The sequence below is a fragment of the Cricetulus griseus genome (genome assembly GCF_003668045.3).
Source record: "Cricetulus griseus strain 17A/GY chromosome 1 unlocalized genomic scaffold, alternate assembly CriGri-PICRH-1.0 chr1_1, whole genome shotgun sequence".
Classification (NCBI taxonomy): Eukaryota; Metazoa; Chordata; class Mammalia; order Rodentia; family Cricetidae; genus Cricetulus; species Cricetulus griseus.
The window spans coordinates 210,139,086-210,163,222 of record NW_023276807.1 but is presented as its reverse complement, the minus strand read 5'-3'; the positions used below and the strand labels follow the sequence as shown (position 1 = coordinate 210,163,222).

General features: G+C 50.9%; 1 protein-coding gene across 1 annotated transcript in view; it reads left to right on the top strand.

Annotated features, from left to right (window-relative positions):
- The window catches only part of LOC100770130 (myosin-6), a 24,766-nt gene extending 629 nt beyond the window's left edge, over positions 1-24,137 (top strand). The window contains exons 2-37 of the mRNA XM_035452518.1: positions 726-869; positions 1,075-1,231; positions 1,316-1,343; positions 1,575-1,683; positions 1,919-2,011; positions 2,716-2,779; positions 2,996-3,094; positions 3,465-3,568; positions 3,660-3,798; positions 4,224-4,492; positions 5,350-5,520; positions 6,879-7,188; positions 7,749-7,819; positions 8,084-8,171; positions 8,262-8,379; positions 8,510-8,633; positions 8,838-8,974; positions 11,359-11,614; positions 11,872-12,114; positions 12,291-12,467; positions 12,737-12,882; positions 13,113-13,203; positions 14,908-15,297; positions 15,617-15,743; positions 15,833-15,951; positions 16,490-16,686; positions 17,230-17,413; positions 17,553-17,718; positions 17,831-17,955; positions 18,750-19,058; positions 19,447-19,650; positions 21,276-21,401; positions 21,507-21,782; positions 22,879-22,974; positions 23,627-23,761; positions 24,117-24,137. Of these exons, the coding sequence (XP_035308409.1) occupies positions 726-869; positions 1,075-1,231; positions 1,316-1,343; positions 1,575-1,683; positions 1,919-2,011; positions 2,716-2,779; positions 2,996-3,094; positions 3,465-3,568; positions 3,660-3,798; positions 4,224-4,492; positions 5,350-5,520; positions 6,879-7,188; positions 7,749-7,819; positions 8,084-8,171; positions 8,262-8,379; positions 8,510-8,633; positions 8,838-8,974; positions 11,359-11,614; positions 11,872-12,114; positions 12,291-12,467; positions 12,737-12,882; positions 13,113-13,203; positions 14,908-15,297; positions 15,617-15,743; positions 15,833-15,951; positions 16,490-16,686; positions 17,230-17,413; positions 17,553-17,718; positions 17,831-17,955; positions 18,750-19,058; positions 19,447-19,650; positions 21,276-21,401; positions 21,507-21,782; positions 22,879-22,974; positions 23,627-23,761; positions 24,117-24,137 (5,613 nt within the window). The remainder of the gene's footprint in view (positions 1-725; positions 870-1,074; positions 1,232-1,315; positions 1,344-1,574; positions 1,684-1,918; positions 2,012-2,715; positions 2,780-2,995; positions 3,095-3,464; positions 3,569-3,659; positions 3,799-4,223; positions 4,493-5,349; positions 5,521-6,878; positions 7,189-7,748; positions 7,820-8,083; positions 8,172-8,261; positions 8,380-8,509; positions 8,634-8,837; positions 8,975-11,358; positions 11,615-11,871; positions 12,115-12,290; positions 12,468-12,736; positions 12,883-13,112; positions 13,204-14,907; positions 15,298-15,616; positions 15,744-15,832; positions 15,952-16,489; positions 16,687-17,229; positions 17,414-17,552; positions 17,719-17,830; positions 17,956-18,749; positions 19,059-19,446; positions 19,651-21,275; positions 21,402-21,506; positions 21,783-22,878; positions 22,975-23,626; positions 23,762-24,116) is intronic.

Here is a 24,137-nt window from a genome sequence, read left to right as displayed (position 1 = left end):
TAGTCTACCCCTGAGACTCAACCCCTGTCACCAGTAGGGCTCAGAGCTGTGTGCCTCACAGGTGTGCTGCCTGGCTGTTGCTTCCCAGGGCTGTGTGGATCGATAGCTACAACCCACAAAGGTTTCTAATCCGTCCAGCTCTGGCCACTATGAAGGCACATCATTTAACTGTCAAGAGCCACCACCTCTTTCACTGTAAAAACACTTGAATCCCTGATGCCAGATGCTACTGGCATCAAGGCATAGCAAACTGATGCCAATCAAACCCCAACTGTGACTGCTGCAGAGTACAGAGTTGGGGTTGCCCCTCTGAGGAAAGGTTTTTCTGGAGCAACAGTGCCCATGAGAACTGTAGTCAGGAGACAGCCCAAGAGTCATACACGGCACAGTGTACACAGGTTTTAGAGCTGCTAGTCCCCAGCTTTGCCTTTATATACTTAAAACATGGGGGCAGAAAAGAGACGGTTACTGGATAAGGCCAGGGGCTGGCAAGAGAAAGGAACCCTAGAATATCTTCAGAGCATGGGCAGGAAAACCACCTGGGGACTGAGTCCTAGGGGAGTTAGGGGCAGAAAGCTGGGATCCTTGTCACCTAAGAACTAGGGGAATGATGCCAAGTCAGGCTGTGTCCTGGGAAGAGAAAGAGCACAAGACTGGCAGATGAGATCTGTCAAGAGCCCATGAGGAGGTGGTCACCCACCCTGTCACACATTCTCCTTCTCCAGACGGTGACTGTGAAGGAGGACCAGGTGATGCAGCAGAACCCGCCCAAGTTCGACAAGATTGAGGACATGGCCATGCTGACCTTCCTGCACGAGCCGGCTGTGCTGTACAATCTCAAGGAGCGCTACGCAGCCTGGATGATCTACGTGAGTGGCTGCTATATGCTGCAGAGGCCTACACAGGCCAGGGGACTCAAAAAGGAGGGGGTAGAAAGGCTCCCAGAAGGTCCTGCCCCCCTGACTAGCTGCAGAGTGAAAGGAGCCAGCTGAAGTGGCCAGGGATGCCTCTGACTGCCACTGCTAGGCCTAGGCTCCCCTTATCAACCACATGTTGGCTCTGTCTTCTACTCAGACCTACTCCGGCCTCTTCTGCGTCACTGTCAACCCCTACAAATGGCTGCCAGTGTACAATGCTGAAGTAGTGGCTGCCTACCGGGGCAAGAAGAGGAGCGAGGCTCCGCCCCACATCTTCTCCATCTCTGACAATGCCTATCAGTACATGCTGACAGGTGAGCCTGGTACCCTGGTCTGTGTCCCCTCATCCCTAGTCCCCACCCAGCCCTGACCCATTGCCTCTCCTCTATCTCTTCCAGATCGTGAAAATCAGTCCATCCTCATCACGTGAGCAGGCACCAATCCTCCAGGGGTTTTGGGTGGGGATGCACAGGTTGATCCCTAGGGTACAGGTGGGAGAGAGAGCTTTCAGGTCATAAATGCAAGGATATGGGCAACTGGGCTCTTCTGAGAAAGCAAATCTCATTGGTGGCCTGGACTAGGAAAGGAAGAGTGTGGAGAACTTTGTATGAACACTAGTGGGATTCCTGGGTTCTGATTGCCCCTTGTTGCCTCAAGTGGAGAATCCGGAGCGGGGAAGACTGTGAACACAAAACGTGTCATCCAGTACTTTGCTAGCATTGCAGCCATAGGGGACCGCAAGAAGGAAAATCCCAATGCAAACAAGGTGAGCACGGGTCACAGGCTCACACAGAGGTGATGGGGCTGAGGGGGGGGAGGGAGCAGGGCTTGTGAGAGTCAGAGCAGAAGATCTTCCCACGAGCTCTGAGACCTGTGTATGGCTGATGACTCATCATTCATCCAGCCCCAACTACTCCTGAGAATCAGGGTAGGCATCCAGCCAGTCAAAACCTCCTAGAAGTGAATAGAAGATGAACCCCAGACTTCTGCTCCTTTCACAGGGCACCCTGGAGGACCAGATCATCCAGGCTAACCCCGCTCTGGAGGCCTTCGGCAATGCCAAGACTGTCAGGAATGACAACTCCTCCAGATTTGTGAGTGATCCTGGACCACTTTGGTAGTCCATGGTCCCATCCAAACTTGTCAAGAAAATGGGAGTTCTACTTTGCCAACAGTCAACATATTTGGTTGATTATATCACCCCTAGGTTTTGGATCACACACACACACACACACACACACACACACACACACACACACACACACACACACAAACCACGCACAAACCCTCCTTACCTAACCTGGTTCCTTGAGTTCTGGGAACCCAGGAAAGAGATCCAAACTATCCACAGAGTTAATTTGGATCCTATTTGGAATCTCTTATGAACATTTCCAAAAATGTTTCACTTTAAACTTGAGAGTAAAGCACACACTCTGGGCCCAAAGCCTGAATTTCTACTTGCTGAGCAGGCCACCAAACTCCCTGAGCCCCAAGTCCTTCACTTGTAAAACAAGGGTAATGATATCTACCTTACAGAACACTGACAGGACAAAGTGGGATGAGGTCAAAGCCACAAATAGGGCCTATGACACGTTCTGACCCTGGCTGCTGCTTTCCCCTCAGCTCCTCACTGGGAGTGAGCTACCTTTTCTTACTTTTACTAATACTAAATAAACTATAACACCAAATAGATCACTTACATTCCAGAATCATTCGGGGCATTCTGGGTTGGGCTAACGTCTGAGACACAATTCCACCATTCCGGCCAGTCCCTTCACCCTGTCTGGTCTACCCACAGGGGAAATTCATCAGGATCCACTTTGGAGCCACTGGGAAGCTGGCTTCTGCAGACATAGAGACCTGTAAGTGCCCTCCACACCTGCTGTCTTCCCCTGCACATCCCACCTCACATGCTCCGTCTTCCGCCTACCTCGTGGCTTTAATCTTCTTTACTGAACCCAGTCTCTCCCTGGGTTTCTTCACTGAGATGTGGGAACCTCTTACTGGGATCCCTGCCCTTTTTCTGACTCAGCTCTTTCCTCTCACCTGCCTCCCCCCCTCCCCTCTGCTTTCCTCAGACCTTCTGGAGAAGTCCCGGGTGATCTTCCAGCTAAAGGCTGAGAGGAACTACCACATCTTCTACCAGATCCTGTCCAACAAGAAGCCGGAACTTCTGGGTAAGGCCTGCCTGACCATTGCCCATGTCCTCCCTAGAGCCCACCTAGGGGGCTCCTCCCTGGCTCTGTCCGACCTCCTTGTTCCCTCTTTTCTCTGCCCCCTCTTTCTCCTCCCCCTCTCCTTCCTTCCTTCTCTCCACACATTTGTCCTTGTGCCACATGTCATTCTCAATCCTCCTTTTCACTGGGGCCTTGGGGCCTTCTTTCTTGTGTCCCCCCCACCCCGTGTTTCACTTATTTGTATTCTCCCATTGGCCCTCACTGACCGTCCTCTTCTCTACCTCCTCCCTGTCCTGTTTTTCTTCCTCCATTCTCCCCTTCTCTACCTCCTTCTCCCCCACGCCTACCTTGCCCTCCCTGCTTGGCACAGACATGCTACTGGTTACCAACAACCCCTACGACTACGCCTTCGTATCTCAGGGAGAGGTGTCTGTGGCCTCCATCGATGACTCCGAGGAGCTTTTGGCCACTGATGTGAGTGAGGAGTCTGGAGCTGTTATTGGGGGTTCCGCAGAGCTCCTGGGTCACCCTCCACCCACCATCCCTGTCTCTCCTTCTGTCCCAGAGCGCCTTTGACGTGCTGAGTTTCACCGCAGAGGAGAAGGCCGGTGTCTACAAGCTGACGGGCGCCATCATGCACTACGGGAACATGAAGTTCAAGCAGAAGCAGCGGGAAGAACAGGCAGAGCCAGACGGCACTGAAGGTGAGGGGAGACTCAGGGTTGGGGACGCACTAGGAGCTGTATGGACTGAAGAGGCCTGTTGACCTCACATGCTGCAGTCACCAGGGGCTGAGTCTCCCCTGCTGCCCAACAGTTCTTCTAACAAGCCTCAAGGAGTTAAGTTGGTAACAAAGTTGTTTGGACCATCAGACAGAAAGTTGGAGGAAACTGGGAGCAATATGAGAAGCAGTGGTCAATGTCTTCACCCAGGGCCATGTCCTGCTGCCAGGCCTGCTTCTGTGCCCAGACAGGCTGGAGGAACTGAAGCTTTCGGGGTGGAGGGGGTGGGGGGTGCCGTGGGACCAAGGACAAGGCCTTGACTGGTGGATCTCCAGCTACACCTACCAGAAGTTAGTTGCGACAAGGAAGGGAGGTACTGAGCGCTCTTCTGCTCTCCTGTCAATCAGATGCTGACAAGTCCGCCTACCTTATGGGGCTGAACTCAGCCGACCTGCTCAAGGGCCTGTGTCACCCTCGCGTGAAAGTAGGTAACGAGTATGTCACCAAGGGGCAGAGTGTACAGCAGGTATACTACTCCATCGGGGCACTGGCCAAGTCAGTGTATGAGAAGATGTTCAATTGGATGGTGACTCGCATCAACGCAACCCTGGAGACCAAGCAGCCACGCCAGTACTTCATAGGTGTCCTGGACATCGCCGGCTTTGAGATCTTCGATGTGAGTCTGGGAGCGCTGGCCTGGGACACCACTTGTCCTTCACCCACTCACTCACACACCCACTCACTCACTCACTCACTCACCCATTCACTCACTCACCCACCCACTCACTCACTCACCCACTCACCCACTCACTCACTCACTCACTCTCTCACTCACACACTCACACACCCACTCACTCACTCACTCACTCTCTCACTCACACACTCACACACCCACCCACTCACTCACTCACTCACACACTCACACACCCACTCACTCACTCACCCACTCACCCACTCACTCACTCACTCACTCTCTCACTCACACACTCACTCACCCACTCACTCACACACTCACCCATTCACCCACTCACTCACCCACTCACCCATTCACTCACCCACCCACTCACTCACTCACTCACCCACCCATTCACTCATTCACTCACTCACCCACTCACTCACTCACCCACCCATTCTCTCACTCACTCACCCACTCACCCATTCACTCACTCACTCACATACTCTCTCACTCACACACTCACACACCCACTCACTCACTCACCCACTCACTCACTCACCCACTCACTCACACACTCTCTCACCCACTCACTCACTCACCCACTCACCCAGTCACTCACTCACTCGCTCACACCTTCAGTCACGTGTGGAGGGCCAGCCGTGGGCCAGGCACAGGACGGCAGTGGGGTTTGTGTCGTGACAGAGCCAATCCCTGCCCCCCCTTTCCTGTCATGACCTGGGAGGGGACCAGCCACGCCTGTGCTGGGCTTCGGCAGGTGTGGGGCACAGGCCTAGGCTGACCCTGATGGCCCCTCAGCCCCTGGTTCCTCCCGCCTGACTGGCTGCCACACCCTGCAGTTCAACAGCTTCGAGCAGCTGTGCATCAACTTCACCAATGAGAAGCTGCAACAGTTCTTCAACCACCACATGTTCGTGCTGGAGCAGGAGGAGTACAAGAAGGAAGGCATCGAGTGGGAGTTCATTGACTTTGGCATGGACCTGCAGGCCTGCATTGACCTCATTGAGAAGGTGTGCCAGATCTCCTGAGCTCCCTTCCCTGCTAACCCAGTCAAAGTAGTAGTTCCATCCTTTCTACCCTCAGAAAACTACAATCCCCAGAATCCCAAGCTGCTCCCCGGACCCAGCTTCATCCACTGTAGAGAAGTCACAAGCACCCACAAGTGCTTCCTTCTTTCCTCAGACTTTGAGGAAAGCGTGTTTTCTTTTTTCGTTTGGTTTGGTTTGGTCTGGTTTGGTTTCTCTGTGTATCCCTAGCTGTCCTGGAACTCGCTCTGTAGACCAGGCTGGCCTCGAACTCACAAATATCCTCTAGCCCTCTGCTTCGTGAGTGCTGGGATTAAAGGTGTGCGCCACCAATGCCCAGCAAACATTTGTTTTCTTGTTCCACTATATGATACTCACCTCCCAGGGACTCCAGACCTTCTCTATCACATAAGAAACACCATCCATGGAAAGATCCCAGACAGAAACTGGAAATGTTTATTCTTCCTGTTTGCTGAGAAATAACCAGTTACTGGCCCTTCTCCTCGGGAGATGGTTGCCTGCTGTGTGCCTCGCTCTTTGCTACAGGCCAGAGCCCAGTGTCTGACCTGCATGCAGTCAATCACTGTTCACTGAAAATGGGAACTTCCCACAAGCGAAGCCATTACTCAAATTCTAGACCAAGGTTCTCATCTTCCAGAGATTACAGAATCCCCTAAATTGTGGGGAGGCATATGCGTCTTTCTAGAGAAATGGTCTCCAATTTCATCAAATACTCAAAAGAATTCTAGCACCAAGAAAAACCAAGAACTGCATTCTCTAAAAGAAAAAGAGTTTTTCAGAACCTAGACAACCCTCTCCCCAGCCAACCTTTGAATCACTGCTGACAGGGGTCTGGCTGCCCCTGTAGCCTAGTTCTGTGGACATCCATCTATCTCTAGCCTGAAAAAAAGGCTTGTTTCTAGTCTTTGCAAGCCTTGAAGGGAGTCACTAGGAATATGTAGCTATTTTGCTATTGGGGGAAAATTATGCGGGGTAGCTCCAGATGCAACTACATATAGGTTAATTAAGAAAATCATCAGGCAGGTGGTGGTGGCGCTCGCCTTTAATTTTAGCACTCAGGAGGCAGAGGCAGGTGGATCTCTGTGAGTTCGAGGCCAATCTGATCTACAGAGCGAGTTCCAGGACAGCCAGGGCTACACAGAGAAACCCTGTCTCAAAATAAAAGCAAACAAATGAAAGAATATTATCTTCCTATCTTGGGCCTGGAGGCTCTGCCCAGGCACCCTCATTAGCAGTGCAGGTCTGTAGCATCTTCCTGTCAGAGTGTGGGACCCTACAAAGCTGGGGGTGTAATCAGGGGCTCTTTCTCTCCTTGCTGTCAGCCCATGGGCATCATGTCTATCCTGGAGGAGGAGTGCATGTTCCCCAAGGCCTCAGACATGACCTTCAAGGCCAAGCTGTATGACAACCACCTGGGCAAGTCCAACAACTTCCAGAAGCCTCGCAATGTCAAGGGGAAGCAGGAAGCCCACTTCTCTTTGGTGCACTATGCTGGCACCGTGGACTACAACATTATGGGCTGGCTGGAAAAGAACAAAGACCCACTCAATGAGACGGTGGTGGGTTTGTACCAAAAGTCCTCCCTCAAGCTCATGGCCACACTGTTCTCCACCTATGCTTCTGCTGATACTGGTAAGGGCGCAACTCCCTCAGTGGGCTAGGGGGTTTCCAGAGGTGCAGAGCAGCTGCTGAGTCCAGTCAGTCCATCTGCACTCACCTGTACCTTTCCCTACCTGTGTCATGGATATTGGCACACATGTCTGTCTCCTGAAGACTGAGAGCAACCGGAGGTCAGCAAGGGTGGCACACACATTTCTGTCAGATGCCCAGCACAGAGCAATACACATTGGAAAGATTTCTGAAGGAAGGGTAGGGCAGCTGAGTCTCCAGTTCAGAGAAGAAAACGGGGTGTGGTCTGAGATGATGAGGGTGAAGTACAAAAAGAGGAAATGGAAAGGGCATGCAGGCGGGGTTAGGAGAGGGAGAGAACAGGGCAGAACTCCAGGTAAGCTAGCTTCTAAGCTTATCTTAGCCAGAACTCTCCGCAGCTTTAAGAGGTGGTTACTTCCACCCTCATGGAAAACAGTTTGCCCAAAGCCACACAGCCCTTTAGGACCACAGCCCTGCCCTGCCCTGCCCAGGAGTGCCTGTGTCTTTAGGTTCTTGTTCATTGATTCTTCTCATGTTATTAGGTGACAGTGGTAAAGGCAAAGGAGGCAAGAAGAAAGGTTCATCCTTCCAGACAGTGTCTGCTCTCCATCGGGTAAGGGGGGGCTAGAGATTCCAGAACACCCGTAGTGGGTGAGCTTGGGGCCTTTTGGCTACAACACTTTATCCTGATGCTCTATGTGTGGGAAGGAAAAAAGCTAGTTACACAATCTATTGTTTTTTCTTTAAACACTATACGAGACTGAACTCACCTTGCTTGCTTTCGGTGGTTCTGGTGATCGAGTTTCTGGAGTCCAGGGCTCAGGGGTTCAAGGGAAGGCCCATAAGGTCCCCAACTCTCTGCTCTACTCACAATCAGGAAAATCTGAACAAGCTGATGACAAACCTGAGGACCACCCACCCTCACTTTGTGCGCTGCATCATCCCCAATGAGCGCAAGGCTCCAGGTGAGCAGTGGGGAAGGTTTTAGTGGTGGTGGGGGGGCTGCCTGGTATCCACTTACCAGGACGCTGATTCCCTTCTCCCTGCTGCCCCAGGGGTGATGGACAACCCCCTGGTCATGCACCAGCTGCGATGCAATGGTGTGCTGGAGGGCATCCGCATCTGCAGGAAGGGCTTCCCCAACCGAATTCTTTACGGGGACTTCCGGCAGAGGTGGGTAAGGGGCGCCCCGGGGCTCAGGGAGACTACGGTGGGAGTGGAGGGGTCTGTGGTGGCCCTGGAATTCTGCAGACAGAGCAGATGCACATAGGGTGCAAATGACTCTGAGAATTTCCCTCCCAAGGTACCGCATCCTGAACCCAGCAGCCATCCCTGAGGGACAATTCATTGACAGCAGGAAAGGGGCTGAGAAGCTGCTGGGCTCCCTGGACATTGACCACAACCAGTACAAGTTTGGTCACACCAAGGTGAGTCCAGCGCTCCACATAATGGGTGCAGAGCAGGTAGCCATCCCCAGTGGCACAGCTGAGACTTTTGCGTTCCCACAGTCAGACCTAGAGCGCATAGGTGATGGGTCCCTGGGAGCTCACTGAACAGTCTTCCACCCACCTCTACCCTGGTCACCCTCCTTTGAGGCTGTGCCCACGCCGGTTCTACCCCCTTGCCCACAGGTGTTCTTCAAGGCGGGGCTGCTGGGGCTGCTGGAGGAAATGCGTGATGAGAGGCTGAGCCGCATCATCACCAGAATCCAGGCTCAGGCCAGAGGCCAGCTCATGCGCATTGAGTTCAAGAAGATAGTGGAACGCAGGTAAGGCCGGAGCAAAGGGAAAGGTGTCAGATGAGAGGCAGGCAAGTAGAGCCAAACAGTTAGAAGATCTGGATTCGGATCCTGGCAGCACCACTTGCTAGTGATGTGGACAAGTAACTCTTCTGCAATAGGTTTTTTTGAACTATCACTTTAAAGACTCCAAGGATACTTCAAGGCACTGGCTAAGTTAAATAGCATGACATATTGTTTATAGATGTACAAAATAGTATAGGATTTTGAGAAACATTTTATTCTCTTTTTAATGAACTTAGTTTTTTTTAATTACACTCATTTATTTATTGGATGGATGCCATGTCACATCCATGAATGTCAGAGGACAACCCACAGAGCTGGGTCTCTCTTTCTGTGTTTGGGTCCAAGGGATCACAGCCAGGTCATCTGGTTTGCAGCTTTTTACCTGCAACTCCTATTTTCTCTCTTTTAAAAACTGTGTTACATTTATTTGCTTATCTTGTGTGTGCATGCGTGTGGTATGCGTGCATACATGTCTGTGCATGAGCCATGGTGCCTGTAGAGGTCAGGGGACAATTTGCAAAAGTCAGTTCTCTGCTTCTACCACGTTCAGTTCCAGGGACTGAACTCAGGCTCTGAGGCTTGGCAGCAAGTATCTTTGCTTGCTGTGACATCCTGCCCTGTTCTCTTCTTTAAAGTTGAAGTATCATATTTTCAAATTTTTGAAAATTCCATATATATATGAACACACACACACACACACACTGCACTATGATCATATTCACCCCATTGCCCTCTCTCCTACTCCGGCTGACGCCTTCTTATTCCTAACTAGTCCTCTCTTGATTTCATGTCTTTATTTTTCTTATCATCACATCCCACTCCTGAATACAGTCCCACAGAGAAACCCCTTCACCATGAGACAAAAAAACAAATTTTCAGAGAGGTCTTAATCTTGAGAGCAAAGAGACCTGGAAACAACCTCAATTTCCATCTAAGAGCGAGTGGCTAAATAGTATTCCAGCCATTTGGTGAAATATTATAAAATAATGAAAATGGCTAAACTACAATTACATCGTATAATAATTTGAACTTTAAAGGCATACCACTAAGGGAACAAATGCAAATCGTACAAGTAGACACTCAGTATGACACAGTATTTATTTATAAAGTTCAGAAATAATAAAAACAGAAATGTATTTTATTTATTTTCTTTGTTTTTTGAGACAGGGTTTCTCTGTGTAGCCCTGGCTGTCCTGGAACTCACTCTGTAGACCAGGCTGGCCTGGAACTCACAGAGATCCACCTGCCTCTGCTTCTTGAGTGCTGGGATTAAATGTGTGCACCACCACTCTGCTCAGAAACGCATTGTTTAAAGTTACTTTTGTACACTGCTGAAATTTTTTTGAAGAAGTAAGGAAATGAGGCGGTGGGGACACTTCAGTAGGTGTTTACTGTGCAAACGTGAGTACTTAAGTTCCATCTCCAGCAGCCGCATGAAAAGCCAGGTGTGGCTGCATAAACCTGTGATCCCCAGCAATGTGGGATACAGAGACAGGATGATCGCTCGGATTTGCTGGGTGCCAGCCTAACTGAAATGGCAAACCCCAGTTTCAGTGTCTCAAGAGAATAAGGCAGAGAATGTCAGACACCTAACGTCCTCCTCTGGCATGTATGTCATCTGATGTAATTGCACCATGGCTGCACACTCACACACGTGTGTCTAAGTACAACACATGCACACACACAATTTTTTTTAAATAAGTCCATGCCTGCCTATGTATTCAGGACTGGCTTGGAACTCACTATGTAGACCAGGCTGACTTCCACAGCAATCCACCTGCTTTGGCCTCCTGAGTGCTAGGATAAAAGGTGTGTACTAACACACTCAGAAAAAAAAAAATCTTAAGTAAGAAAATGAAAACCAAGATCAACGGCAGCCATTGCTTCTAGCAGAGGCCCAACAAGGGTGGAGGGAAGCACACACTGCTAGCTCGACGTCTGAATGCCTCATCTCCTGCTCGGTTGGTGCCTTCCCGAGCAGTGATTTTTTTTTTTTTTTATGCTTCCTGACGTATATATCAGGACTCTGAGATGTAAAATGCTACATAAGCTGTAACTTCATTGAAGGTCTCCTGAAAATGAAACAGGGAACAGGAGTCACTCTCAGTGGCTTCTGTTACTACTGCTGCCCCAGCAGGGGAACATATACCACTCTTTTGTTGAAATCACTAAGTCATGAATCCCTACTCCATGTGGAGATCCTGCTTTGGAAGGATACATGGTGACTGAGGCTACTATGCCTCTTGTCCTTGGTGCCTACAAACTTGCTTAAGTGGAGGACGCCAGTGCAACCATGACTGAGGCGACTTCCTTCTAGGGTTCTTCCTGATTCCACACTTTCTCGTCAGGGATGCCCTGCTGGTTATCCAGTGGAACATCCGGGCCTTCATGGGGGTCAAGAACTGGCCGTGGATGAAGCTCTACTTCAAGATCAAGCCACTGCTGAAGAGCGCGGAGACAGAGAAGGAGATGGCCAACATGAAGGAGGAGTTTGGGCGAGTCAAAGAATCACTAGAGAAGTCTGAGGCACGGCGTAAAGAGCTGGAGGAGAAGATGGTGTCCCTGCTGCAGGAGAAGAATGACCTGCAGCTTCAAGTGCAGGCGGTGAGGCCCCACAGCCGTTGTCACCTCCCCCACCCCGGGGTTTGTCATTCTTCCCCCAACCCCACACCTCTCTGTATTGAGGAGTGTACCATCATGTCAGGTGAGACCACATGTCTTTCTCTTCCCTCTCTCTCCGTCTCCTGGATTATTGCCCATCTCATCTCCAGAGCCTAGGAATCCAGGAGCTCCAGCCCTGTGAAGGACTCTGCACCTTTCTTCTCTGTAATCATCAGCTTTCTCTTTTCCTCTTCCCCCAGGAACAAGACAACCTGGCTGATGCAGAGGAGCGCTGTGACCAGCTGATCAAGAACAAGATCCAGCTGGAGGCCAAGGTGAAGGAGATGACCGAGAGGCTGGAGGACGAGGAAGAGATGAACGCTGAGCTCACCGCCAAGAAACGCAAGCTGGAAGATGAGTGTTCGGAGCTCAAGAAGGACATTGACGACCTGGAGCTGACACTGGCCAAGGTGGAGAAGGAGAAGCACGCAACAGAGAACAAGGTGAGGCCAGCTTCCTCTGGTTCACCCAGATCTACCAAAGATTTTCAGACCAGAGTGTGGGCCTACTTGGTAGCATCTTTATAGGTGTCTCGAAGATGACATTCTTTGACCCTAAAAGCAATGTGATGGGTTTTTTTTATTAATTTATTTTTAATCATTTTTTTTTTCTGGAGCAGGTTAAAAACCTAACAGAGGAGATGGCTGGGCTGGACGAGATTATCGCCAAGCTGACCAAAGAGAAGAAAGCTCTGCAAGAGGCCCACCAGCAGGCTCTGGATGACCTTCAGGCTGAGGAAGACAAGGTCAACACTCTGACCAAGTCTAAAGTCAAGCTGGAGCAGCAGGTGGATGATGTAAGCAGTAAGAACCATGTTCCACCTCTCTCAGATCAAGACTTTATAGTCAGTGCCCATGGGTGAGGAATTCTTCTCTCTGCATCTAATGTCTATGATCCAGGAGTTTTTCTGTTCTCTGCGGTTCCACATCAGGCATCTCTCGAGTCCTTTGTGTTTCCAGGGTTTCTATGCAAGCTTGAGTCCCAACCCCACTGGACTTCAAGTTTAAGACATAGACTGTGGATCTCATCCTAACCAGCATTTATTCATTTTATTCTCTCTGCCAGCTGGAGGGATCCCTGGAGCAGGAGAAGAAGGTGCGCATGGACCTGGAGCGAGCAAAGCGGAAGCTGGAGGGCGACCTGAAGCTGACGCAGGAGAGCATCATGGACCTGGAGAATGACAAGCTTCAGCTGGAAGAAAAACTCAAGAAGTAAGACCCGTGGTGGGCAGGAGGGGCTGACGAGGGTATCTGGCCTGGTAACCGTGGCACAGAGTGCTGGGCTCCCACCGGCTTGGCTGCCCCAGGTACAGTGGAAATGAGAGCAATCAGGCCCCTCCCCCTTCACTGTCAGGGCCAGGGGATGGTTCTGGCATAGGGCAATAAAAGAAATTAGGGCCAGCAGAAGGAAGGTCATCAGTCACATGTCCCTTCTACCCCAGGAAAGAGTTCGACATCAGTCAGCAGAACAGTAAAATTGAGGATGAGCAGGCCCTGGCTCTTCAGCTGCAGAAGAAACTGAAGGAAAACCAGGTGACCTTCTTCCCAGTGTGACCAATGGGGTCAGAGCTTGGAGGCTGTGGGGGCTGTTTAAGGTTCTAGACAACGCCTGGGACTCCAGGCAGTCCAAGACCCAAGCATTCCTCAATACGGGAACACAGGCCTCCCACCATTGAGCAAGAATGTGTCATCTTCTTGGCAAAGCTGTTTTGGGGGAGAAGCATAACTAGAAATAGGGCTTCTTTTTCCCAAGATGCACTTTGTCTGGTGGCCTTTCTGTTCTGGAATAACTGAGAGGGGTCAATTCTCCTCTGATCTCTGTTCCCCCTCTGCACAGGGTGAGGCAAATCCTCACAAAGCCCCCTCCCATAGGTTGCTCTGTTCACAGTCCTCGGGTACTAACTCCAACCTCTAACCTATAGGCACCCTGGAGTAAGTGACACCTTTCCTTGTACTCAATATTCTTCTCACTGTACAGTGGCAGTAGGGCTGTAAACAGGCTTAATTTCATGGGTGGCTTGTCCTCCCATCTTCTTGGACACATCTTTCTGATTTTAGCCAGAATACTGAGCTATCCAGTGGATCTTCTGCCACAAGTCTGAGCGAGTTCTTTGACCTCTTGAAGACAATAATGCTGTTATCACCAGGTCTTGGCACTGGGCTACAGCATATCCGTCTTCAGTGTAGGCCCTGTGCTTCAAGTCCAGCCTTCTCCATCTTTTTTTTTTTAAAGATTTTATTTATTTATTATGTATACAACATTCTGCCTCCTTGTATATCTGCACACCAAAAGAGGGCACCAGATCTCATAAAGGATGGCTGTGAGCCACCGTGTGGTTGCTGGGAATCGAACTCAGGACCTCTGGAAGAGCAGTCAGTGCTCTTAACCTCTGAGCCACTTCTCCAGCCCCCAACCTTCTCCATCTTCAGAGTAGAGGTGTAGATGCCCTCGCTCTTACCCCAGGATCCACTCTGTGGTTCATTAAAGTTGTCCGTTACACCAAAAAATGGAATCCTATAGATCTTCCCTACAAAGACAAAAGACCAAAATGGTAGGTGGGGTACTCTCCTAATCTAGTCAAGACCAAGATGAAGGCTATGACAGTGAGGTGGGGGTATGGAGAAGAGTGTACCTTGCAGGCACGTACCTGGCTTGGGAAGGAGCAATCGGGCTAGAGCTCAGGCCTGAACATATCTAAAGAATCCATGAAGGAATGCATCTGCTTAGACTTCATGGTTAACTCCAGATAATTCCAACACTATTTGATTGCTCTCGAGGCAGCTTGCTGCAGATGTCTGTGAAAACATGAGCACTTATTTCCCTGCCATATGGTTAGTGGAGCAGAGTCAGTTGAAACTGGATTCTTTGAGGTTCATAACCTCGGGAGGTCTCAGTATCCCCCTCCAAGTGTGATCCTCAGCGCTTAGGCCTCAGATGGTCAAGCTGAGTCTCAGATGCTTTTAGGAAATCCTTAAAACTTTGGCATCAACCAAATTCCTAATGATGGTCAGTTCATTCTATGGTGGTTTAGCAGCACCCTTGATTCTACCTACAATGGCCGTACATCCTCCACCAAGTCCACACAACTAAAAATGTCTCCAGGCATTGCCAGCTGTTCCCAATGACTGAAAACCCGTTGTGGAGACCTAGGACCTGGGAGTCCTTTAGAACCCTGGAGCAGGGACATCAATGGAGGGGTCCAGGAAGCAGATCTGAACCTCTGCGTCCCTGGCTAGGCACGCATCGAGGAGCTGGAGGAGGAGCTGGAGGCCGAACGCACAGCCAGGGCCAAGGTGGAGAAGCTGCGCTCTGACCTGTCTCGTGAGCTGGAGGAGATCAGTGAGCGGCTCGAGGAGGCCGGTGGGGCCACATCTGTGCAGATAGAGATGAACAAGAAGCGCGAGGCCGAGTTCCAGAAGATGAGGCGGGACCTGGAGGAGGCCACACTGCAGCACGAGGCCACAGCCGCAGCCCTGCGCAAGAAGCATGCTGACAGTGTGGCCGAGCTGGGGGAGCAGATAGACAACCTGCAGCGGGTGAAGCAGAAGCTGGAGAAGGAGAAGAGCGAGTTCAAGCTGGAGCTGGATGATGTCACCTCCAACATGGAGCAGATCATCAAGGCCAAGGTGGGCCCTCTGGGCTGCCTCCCGCCCCTCCCTCACAGCTGTGCCTTCCTGTCCTCTCTTGTCATTCTGGGTCTCTTTATTCCCCACTGGCCTTCACCTCCTGTCTGTCCTGCCTCTCCATAACCTTCACCTACATTTTCTACTCATCTTTCCTTAATTCACATCCCCTCTTTAGACCAAATCCCTTCTACTCTGTGTCCCCCTCCCGCTTGTCCTCTGTGATCTCTCCATCTCTTTTCTTTCCTCTGGTCTGGGTCCACTCACCCCTGTGTCCTGCCCTTCCCACATTCTCCTTTTGTCTGCTCATTACTGCCTGCAGGCAAACCTGGAGAAAGTGTCTCGGACGCTGGAGGACCAGGCCAACGAGTACCGAGTAAAGCTCGAAGAGTCCCAGCGCTCCCTCAATGACTTCACCACACAGCGAGCCAAGCTGCAGACAGAGAATGGTGGGTGCCCCCGCCCATCCCCCAGCCCGCCCTCAGTAGGGCTTCGCTTCCCCATTCCCAGCCCAAGAACCCCCTCATTCCACTTCCAGGAGAGTTGGCTCGGCAACTGGAAGAAAAGGAGGCATTGATTTCCCAGCTGACTCGAGGGAAACTCTCCTATACCCAGCAGATGGAGGACCTCAAGAGGCAGCTGGAGGAGGAAGGCAAGGTGAGGCCCAGGTGATGACAGTGGGACAGGTTTGATGACATCGCTGGACATGACATTAACTCCAGATATGCACCTGGAAACCAGAGATGGTCTATTAACCTATATCCCTACTAAATGACCCTCGAAGTCAGTCAACAACTATTTGTAAGGGAGAGAGGTAGGCAAATGAAAACCACAAAAAGACACTGAGAATCCACTTCATTTGGGCGAGTCTGGGCCTTGACTGACATACATAGACATAAGAACCTAGAGAAGGGCTGGACAGATGGCTCAGCGGTTAAGAGCACTGACTGTTCTTCCAGAGGTCCTGAGTTCAATTCCCAGCAACCACATGATGGCTCACAACCATGTTGAATGAGATCTGGTGCCCTCTGCTGGCATGCAGGTACAAGACTGTATACATAATAAATAAATAAAAGTCTTTAAAAAAAGAAAGAAAGAAAGAAAGAAAGAAAGAAAGAAAGAAAGAAAGAAGGAACCTAGAGAATAGGGTGGAGACTGAGTTTGGTCCTGTCTCCTTGATGGCACCTCTTTCCAGGCCAAGAATGCCCTGGCCCACGCCCTGCAATCAGCCCGACATGACTGTGACCTGCTGCGGGAACAGTATGAGGAAGAAATGGAGGCCAAGGCCGAGCTGCAGCGTGTCCTGTCCAAGGCCAACTCAGAGGTGGCCCAGTGGAGGACCAAGTACGAGACGGACGCCATACAAAGGACCGAGGAGCTGGAGGAAGCCAAGTGAGTACACTATGACTACCATGCGGATTTGCAAAAAGAAAGGAGCAGAGCACCCGATAAGAAGACAGGCAGAGTAGACACAAGAAGGAGCCTTGGAGTGGGAGAACAGAAGAATGGGGAGCCCTGGTGAGCAGTGGAGGCACTTGGTAGAAAGTCTAACTCTTGCAACCTGGAATGTCCGTCTGGCTGGCCCCGATTTATGTCCTTTGACGGGTGAGCTTTTGGCCCGGGTTATACCTGACACTCACGTATAAGACGAGCAAAAAGCTTGTTGGTCAGAGGAGCTATCGTCATTCAGCCTGGGGGTTCAGCTGAGGGGGGGGTCACTACCACCCAGATTGCTGTGTGTATGGGGAAGCCTGAGCAGCCTATGCTGGAAGACTCTGTTCTAGGTACCGGCAGCCTCACCTCGTCTAGGCTGGGGTTCCAACATCTCAGGGAGCTGTGGGGAGAAGCTGGATCTTTCTCATCAACATTAGGGAGAAGCGGATCATCTCAAGGCCTTGTTACTCCAAGTACAGCCACATTTATTCCTCTGGACAGAAAGAAGCTGGCCCAGAGGCTTCAGGATGCAGAGGAGGCTGTGGAGGCCGTCAATGCCAAGTGTTCCTCACTGGAGAAGACCAAACACAGGCTGCAGAACGAGATCGAGGACCTGATGGTGGACGTGGAGCGCTCCAATGCCGCCGCCGCAGCCCTGGACAAGAAGCAGAGGAACTTCGACAAGGTGGGCTCATGGTGGAGCTGTGGACAGGGTGCGCAGTGATGGCAGGGGTCAGTGCCAGCTCAAGCCAGAGCGTTCTCCTTGGAGGCGTGGGGGGGGCGGGGCCTGGGGCAGCTCTGGACTGCGTGGCCCTCCCCTGCAGATCCTGGCAGAGTGGAAGCAGAAGTATGAGGAGTCCCAGTCAGAGCTGGAGTCTTCCCAGAAGGAGGCGCGCTCCCTGAGCACAGAGCTCTTCAAGCTCAAGAATGCCTATGAGGAGTCATTGGAACACCTGGAGACCTTCAAGCGGGAGAACAAGAACCTTCAGGGTGTGTGAGCGGAAGGGCAGGGAAGGGGCACCGAGGGGTACCGGGAAGGAGGACCAAGCGGGATCAGGCAGCACTCAACAGTGACTGATCTTTCTGGTCCTCTGATCACCAGAGGAGATATCAGACCTGACTGAACAGCTGGGAGAAGGGGGAAAGAATGTGCACGAGCTGGAAAAGGTCCGCAAGCAGCTGGAGGTAGAGAAAATGGAGCTGCAGTCTGCCCTGGAGGAGGCCGAGGTAAAGGGCCAGACTCTCCCTGTGCTCTCCAGTCTGTCCTACTCTGTCCTACCTTACAGGGGTCACCCTGACCCAAAGACAAAAGTCTATTGGCTCCCATTCTTAGTAGAAGATCACACACCCAGTAACCATGACTGCCTCCAAAGCTAAGGTCTTCACATTGGACAATGCCACAGTCTGGTTTTAGGATGGAAGGCTTGCTTCCCAGTTGGAATCTGGCCATCATAATGACAGCTCAAACAGTTGGGGAGGAACACAGGCTCCAGGGTCAAATGACCTGGGTTTGAACCCTTGCATGAGACCATCTGTGCCTTGCTGTCCTCATCTGTAAGGTGAAATTAATATATACACCTTATAAGATTGATTGTGTGTATGATTATTATGAAGATAAAGTGAGATAACATAGTCAAGAACTTATTATATATTAGCCATTGTTACTTAGAAATGCCCTAGCATTTCTAAGGAGCTGGGATGGCCCCAGATTGGGGCTATAGAAACTTCAACATTTTCTATGATTTTTGGGGGGGGTGGGTAGGTCAGGAACTCCTGGTATGTTAATACCAAAGATCTAGTGACCAAGAAGTCAAAGTCTTTCCTTTTCAGAGGAAGGTCTAGGCATCAGGAGACCCTCAGGATCCCGTACTTCCTCTCCCACAGCAGTCTGGGTACTGGGGTTATCACCACGGCTCCTTTCTTGGTCACAGTCCTGGTTAAAGTCTGTCATTCTCTCATCCCTGACACCCAACCTAATTCAGACCTGAATTACCCACCTCCAACTCCTCTCCCCTTTCCAGGCCTCCCTGGAGCATGAGGAGGGCAAGATCCTCCGCGCTCAGCTGGAGTTCAACCAGATCAAGGCAGAGATCGAAAGGAAGCTGGCAGAGAAGGACGAGGAGATGGAGCAGGCCAAGCGCAACCACCTGCGGGTGGTGGACTCCCTGCAGACCTCCCTGGATGCAGAGACTCGCAGCCGCAATGAGGCCCTGCGGGTGAAGAAGAAGATGGAGGGCGACCTCAATGAGATGGAGATCCAGCTCAGCCAGGCCAATAGAATAGCCTCAGAGGCCCAGAAGCACCTGAAGAATGCCCAAGCCCACTTGAAGGTAACAGGAGCCAGGGCTCTCAGGAGGTGGTGAGTTGGAGTGAGTGTGTGCCCAGAAAGATGCTAAAGGTTATCATTCTGACCCAAACTTGGAAGCTAAGTAGGGCTGGACCCAGTTAACACTTGAATGGGAGATAGTAAAAGACAGGGAATAACCGGGCTAACAAATATGAGAAGTAGGAACATCCGCCTCCTGGATGTGTAGGTGTGAGGGACAGTGCTCTCTGGACCGGTCTAGCCTAGGACTAGAGAACACATAATGAGATAGGCACTTATCTTCCCCTTGACAAGAGGCCGTTGGATGGAGTGGGGTGGGATGTGCCAGACCCAAAATGAGAGGTTCTGATGGCATGAGGTTTAGGCTCTTTCCCATCACACTTTCCTCATAGGACACCCAGCTCCAGCTAGATGATGCCGTTCACGCCAATGACGACCTAAAGGAGAACATCGCCATCGTGGAGAGGCGCAACAATCTGCTTCAGGCAGAGCTGGAGGAGCTGCGGGCTGTAGTGGAGCAGACAGAGCGGTCCCGGAAGCTGGCGGAGCAGGAGCTGATTGAGACCAGTGAGCGGGTGCAACTGCTGCACTCTCAGGTGACGGGGTGCCCTGTGCAGAAACCCACAGAGAGCCAGAGCCCAGGATAATTTTAGAGCAGGATTGCAAAGTATCTCACTTCTGGGGTCAACGCTCATCTGTTGGTAGCAGCTGGGAGAACTATTATCTTGAGAAAGAGGAATAGACTCAGAAGTTAAGTATGTCATGACTGAGGGGTTGGTGCCTTGGGTCACAAATCTGGGGGCCATGGACCGAATTTTCAGGCATCTGATACTCTTGATCTAGAAGATAGCCACCAGCTTGATTTATAGAGATAGGAGTCTGGGAGTTTAGATGTGTAACTGGGGCTGGAGAGATGGCTCAGCAGTTAAGTGTGCTCACTGCTCTTTTCCAGAACCCGCATTTGGTCCCCAGAACCCAAGTCAGGTGGCTCACAATGTCCTATAACTCCAACTCCAGACGACCTGATGCTTTTGACCTTTTTGGGCAGCTGTACTTGTATGTGCATATTCATATATGCACACACATATACTCAGACTAAAAAAACGTTTTTAGAAGCCATAACTCCTGTTGCCAGGCAAACCATGGGAAAGACACTGCTTTATATATTGAGTGTGCCAAACCATTGCAGTGCCTTGTGTGATTTTGTTCCATAATATGTATAAATGACACCATGCACTGACTGTGCCCTCTCTTTTAGTCAAGTACAGTCTTCCCTAATTATAATAATTTCTAGTTATTATTCCTTAAAATCTTTTTTCATCTCCCCTGGAAAACTGCCCTATTCCCATACACAAACATTACTAAAGCACTCAAGGTTGAAACTCCCGACCTGGGCTGTTTGGAATCTTTCTTCAGAGCTGAGTAATTTCCTGGACCATATCCATTCTCATAAGGAAAGGAAAAGGAAGGAATACCCTGAAAACTAGGCTTATTTAGTTTTTATTTGTGTGGTATATACATGTTCACGTGTGTGCACGTGTGCATATATGTGTGCATGTGTATAGAGGCCAGAGGTTCACACTGAGCATCTTCCTCTATTGTTCTCCATCTTATCTTGAGACACGGGAGAGCTGAATGTGGAGCTCAGCAACTGGCTGGACTGGCTGATGAGCTCCATCTGTCTCTAACCTCCCGGCATTGGGCTTACAGATGTGCGCCACTGCACGTCAGCTTTCACATGGCTTCTGGGATCTGAGCGTAGGTGCTCATGTTTGTGTGGCAGGTACTTCACTGACTGAGCCATCTCCTCAGCCTTAGGCTTCTTCTTCTTCTTCTTCTTCTTCTTCTTCTTCTTCTTCTTCTTCTTCTTCTTCTTCTCCTCCTCCTCCTCCTCCTCCTTTTCCTCCTCCTCCTCCTCCTCCTCCTCCTCCTCCGCCTTCTTTTTTCCAATGACCCCTTCTAATTTTCTCTGAACAAAAATATGGCCCCAAGCCAGGTGGTGGTGGCACATGCCTTTAGTCCCAGTACTCAGAAGGCAGATGCAGGTGGATCTCTGTAAGTTCGAAACCAGCCTGGTCTACAAGAGCAAGAGATAGTTCCAGGACAGTCTCCATAGCCACATAGAGAAATATATATATATATATATATATATATATATATATATATATATATATCCAAGCAATAAAGTGTGTATTTGATACTTTTCTCCATTCATATCTAGAACACCAGCCTCATCAACCAGAAGAAGAAGATGGAGTCAGACTTGACCCAGCTCCAGACAGAGGTGGAAGAGGCGGTGCAGGAGTGTAGGAATGCAGAGGAGAAGGCCAAGAAGGCCATCACAGACGTGAGTCCCCACCCTGCTACCCACTCCAGGCCAGCATCTCCCTAGGCTGCACAGGGAGCCCACCAGGACCCGAGCAGACCACGTGCCCCCCTCTCCCGTGCACAGGCCGCCATGATGGCGGAGGAGCTGAAGAAGGAGCAGGACACCAGCGCCCACCTGGAGCGCATGAAGAAGAACATGGAGCAGACCATCAAGGACCTGCAGCACCGGCTGGACGAAGCCGAGCAGATCGCGCTCAAGGGCGGCAAGAAGCAGCTGCAGAAGCTGGAGGCCCGGGTTCGGGAGCTGGAGAACGAGCTGGAGGCTGAGCAAAAGCGCAATGCAGAGTCAGTGAAGGGCATGAGGAAGAGCGAGCGGCGCATCAAGGAGCTCACCTACCAGGTTCGGCAGGGCAGACCAGGTCGCAGCAATGGCTTTACTAGCCCCACCTCTGGGCTCAGAGAGGGCCCTGCTGGGCTGGGCCATCGCTCATTAGTGGCAGGCACCCTTGTCACCAGCACCTTTAGATGCTCTCTGCAGCTTCTCCGACAGGTTCTGGAAGCGGTTCCGCTTGAGCGCAGGAATTTATGCAATAAATGGAGACTCCTACTTCCCCAAAACGATTTCACTCAACATTTCCCCAGGTTTTTTAGTACTTCAGAGTACTACAATGAAAGCTTCAGATTAATCCAAAGAATCCAGCCAGACAGAAAAAGACGCCACATGACACTTTAGGAACAAGAGTCAGTCCATGGTAGAAAACAGGTCTTCTGTGGAACTACTGGGACCACTAAGGGAGAGCCAGGGTCCTTGTGTGCCACCTCAGAGTGTCTGAGAACTCCATCAGCACAGCTGACACTGGCCATTGACCACTCTCAATTTCTGGGAAGAGGATGCTAAGGAGATGGGTAAATTGGTCCATATAAGAAGGGGATACAAGAGGCATAGGGTAAAGATTGCAGACCTATTTGGGCAAAAGTGCAGTGGCATCCTAGAGCATCAAATGACACAGAGACAGGAATGACCAAGGGTCATTTGAGCCACTGACCTTGCTGTCCAAATTCTGGCTCAGGAGAACGTTTCAGAATATTAGGCTCTGTTAATTAGAATAATCTAGACAATGATAACACCAACTTTTCTTTTTGCTTTCTTTGCTATTCCTCTTCTGGTCACCTTAGAACCACTGGCCGAAAGTACCCATGTTGCTGCAAGGGGAACTATTGTCACCAGATGGAGGCCAGACAGACACTATGCCTCCATATGACCACATGAAGTTCCCTGTGGCTCTGAGAAACTTACAGCATCCCAACACTCATTCGTTTGTGGGTCCCCAAATAAGATTCCCTTTGACCTACAAAGAGAGACAGCACCCCTTGACAGCCACTGGAGGGAGAAGCAGCTGAGACCTGGGCAGGAGAGTAGAATGAGGGAGGAGGAAATGTTGATCACACTTGCTCCTCTCCCCAAAAACTGGCTTTTCCCTCCCACCCACCTTCAGACAGAGGAGGACAAGAAGAACCTGATGCGACTGCAGGACCTGGTGGACAAGCTGCAGCTGAAGGTGAAGGCGTACAAGCGCCAGGCTGAGGAGGCGGTGAGACGATCGTTTTCTCTCCTTCTTTTATCAACACACCTACTAGTGAGAGCCAGAGAGTATCTGCCACAGTGGGGCCTAGACAAGGGTCTGCTCTAACCTTCAGCTCACACATTTATTCTGCATGTCTAGTATAGTCAGAGTTGCATCTAGTACCCCTGCATCTGCCCACTGGCTGCTTACAGTCCACATACTGGGAGACCAGATGAGGAAGTCAGGACAGAACAGTGGCAGGTGCTGCTGAGGACAGGAGAGGGCCGAGAGTTAGACTGGAAAGAAACCTAACTAGACACAGAGCAAAGGAGAAGCCATCTTGGTGGACAGAAACGTTTGGGTGTGGTGTGGATGAGCACAGCTGTGCAGAGAACCCCCAAGTCTGCAGGCATCTGCCTGAGGCACAGCTGGAACAGATGCAGGGAATCTGGATTCTGAAGTGGTATGCCAGACAGCATGGGTTCATTCCGGGCAGTGGGTGGCCATGGTGGATCTTAAGCATGGAACAAGTTTGAGGAGGGTACCGAGCAAGACATCCCTGGGAGGGCTGTTGCAGGAAGTGGGTGAGGAGTGGCTTGGGGACAGGGACCATGAGAATCTGAGAGTCCATTCCAGAGTTTTTCTCACCCCATCCTCCCATCCCTTTATCTGCTCATAGGAGGAGCAGGCCAACACCAACCTGTCCAAGTTCCGCAAGGTGCAGCATGAACTGGATGAGGCAGAGGAGAGGGCGGACATCGCCGAGTCCCAGGTCAACAAGCTGCGGGCCAAGAGCCGTGACATTGGTGCCAAGGTGGGTTCCTCCCCTGGGATTGCTAGTCATGCCCCCACCAGGTTGTCCCTGAATGCATGCTGTTCTCTGGACAGTTATATGTGTATGCCACATGCATTTAGACATGTGGAGAAGGCAATATGCACAAGGGTGCCATAGACACCTACACCTGAGAATCCATTCTCACACTCACAGCAGCCCTAGAGCTGCGTTCCAAGCTACAAGCACCCCTATCGTGAGACTTCAAGATCCCTGAGGGTTATCCTCCCCCACCCCTGGACCAAGGGCATCTTCCTAAAGCCACTGACAGCTCTAGGGATTCCTTCCCAGACCAATTTGCCCATTGCCCTCAGAACTCTTCTTCCTTCCTCCGCAGAAAATGCACGATGAAGAATGA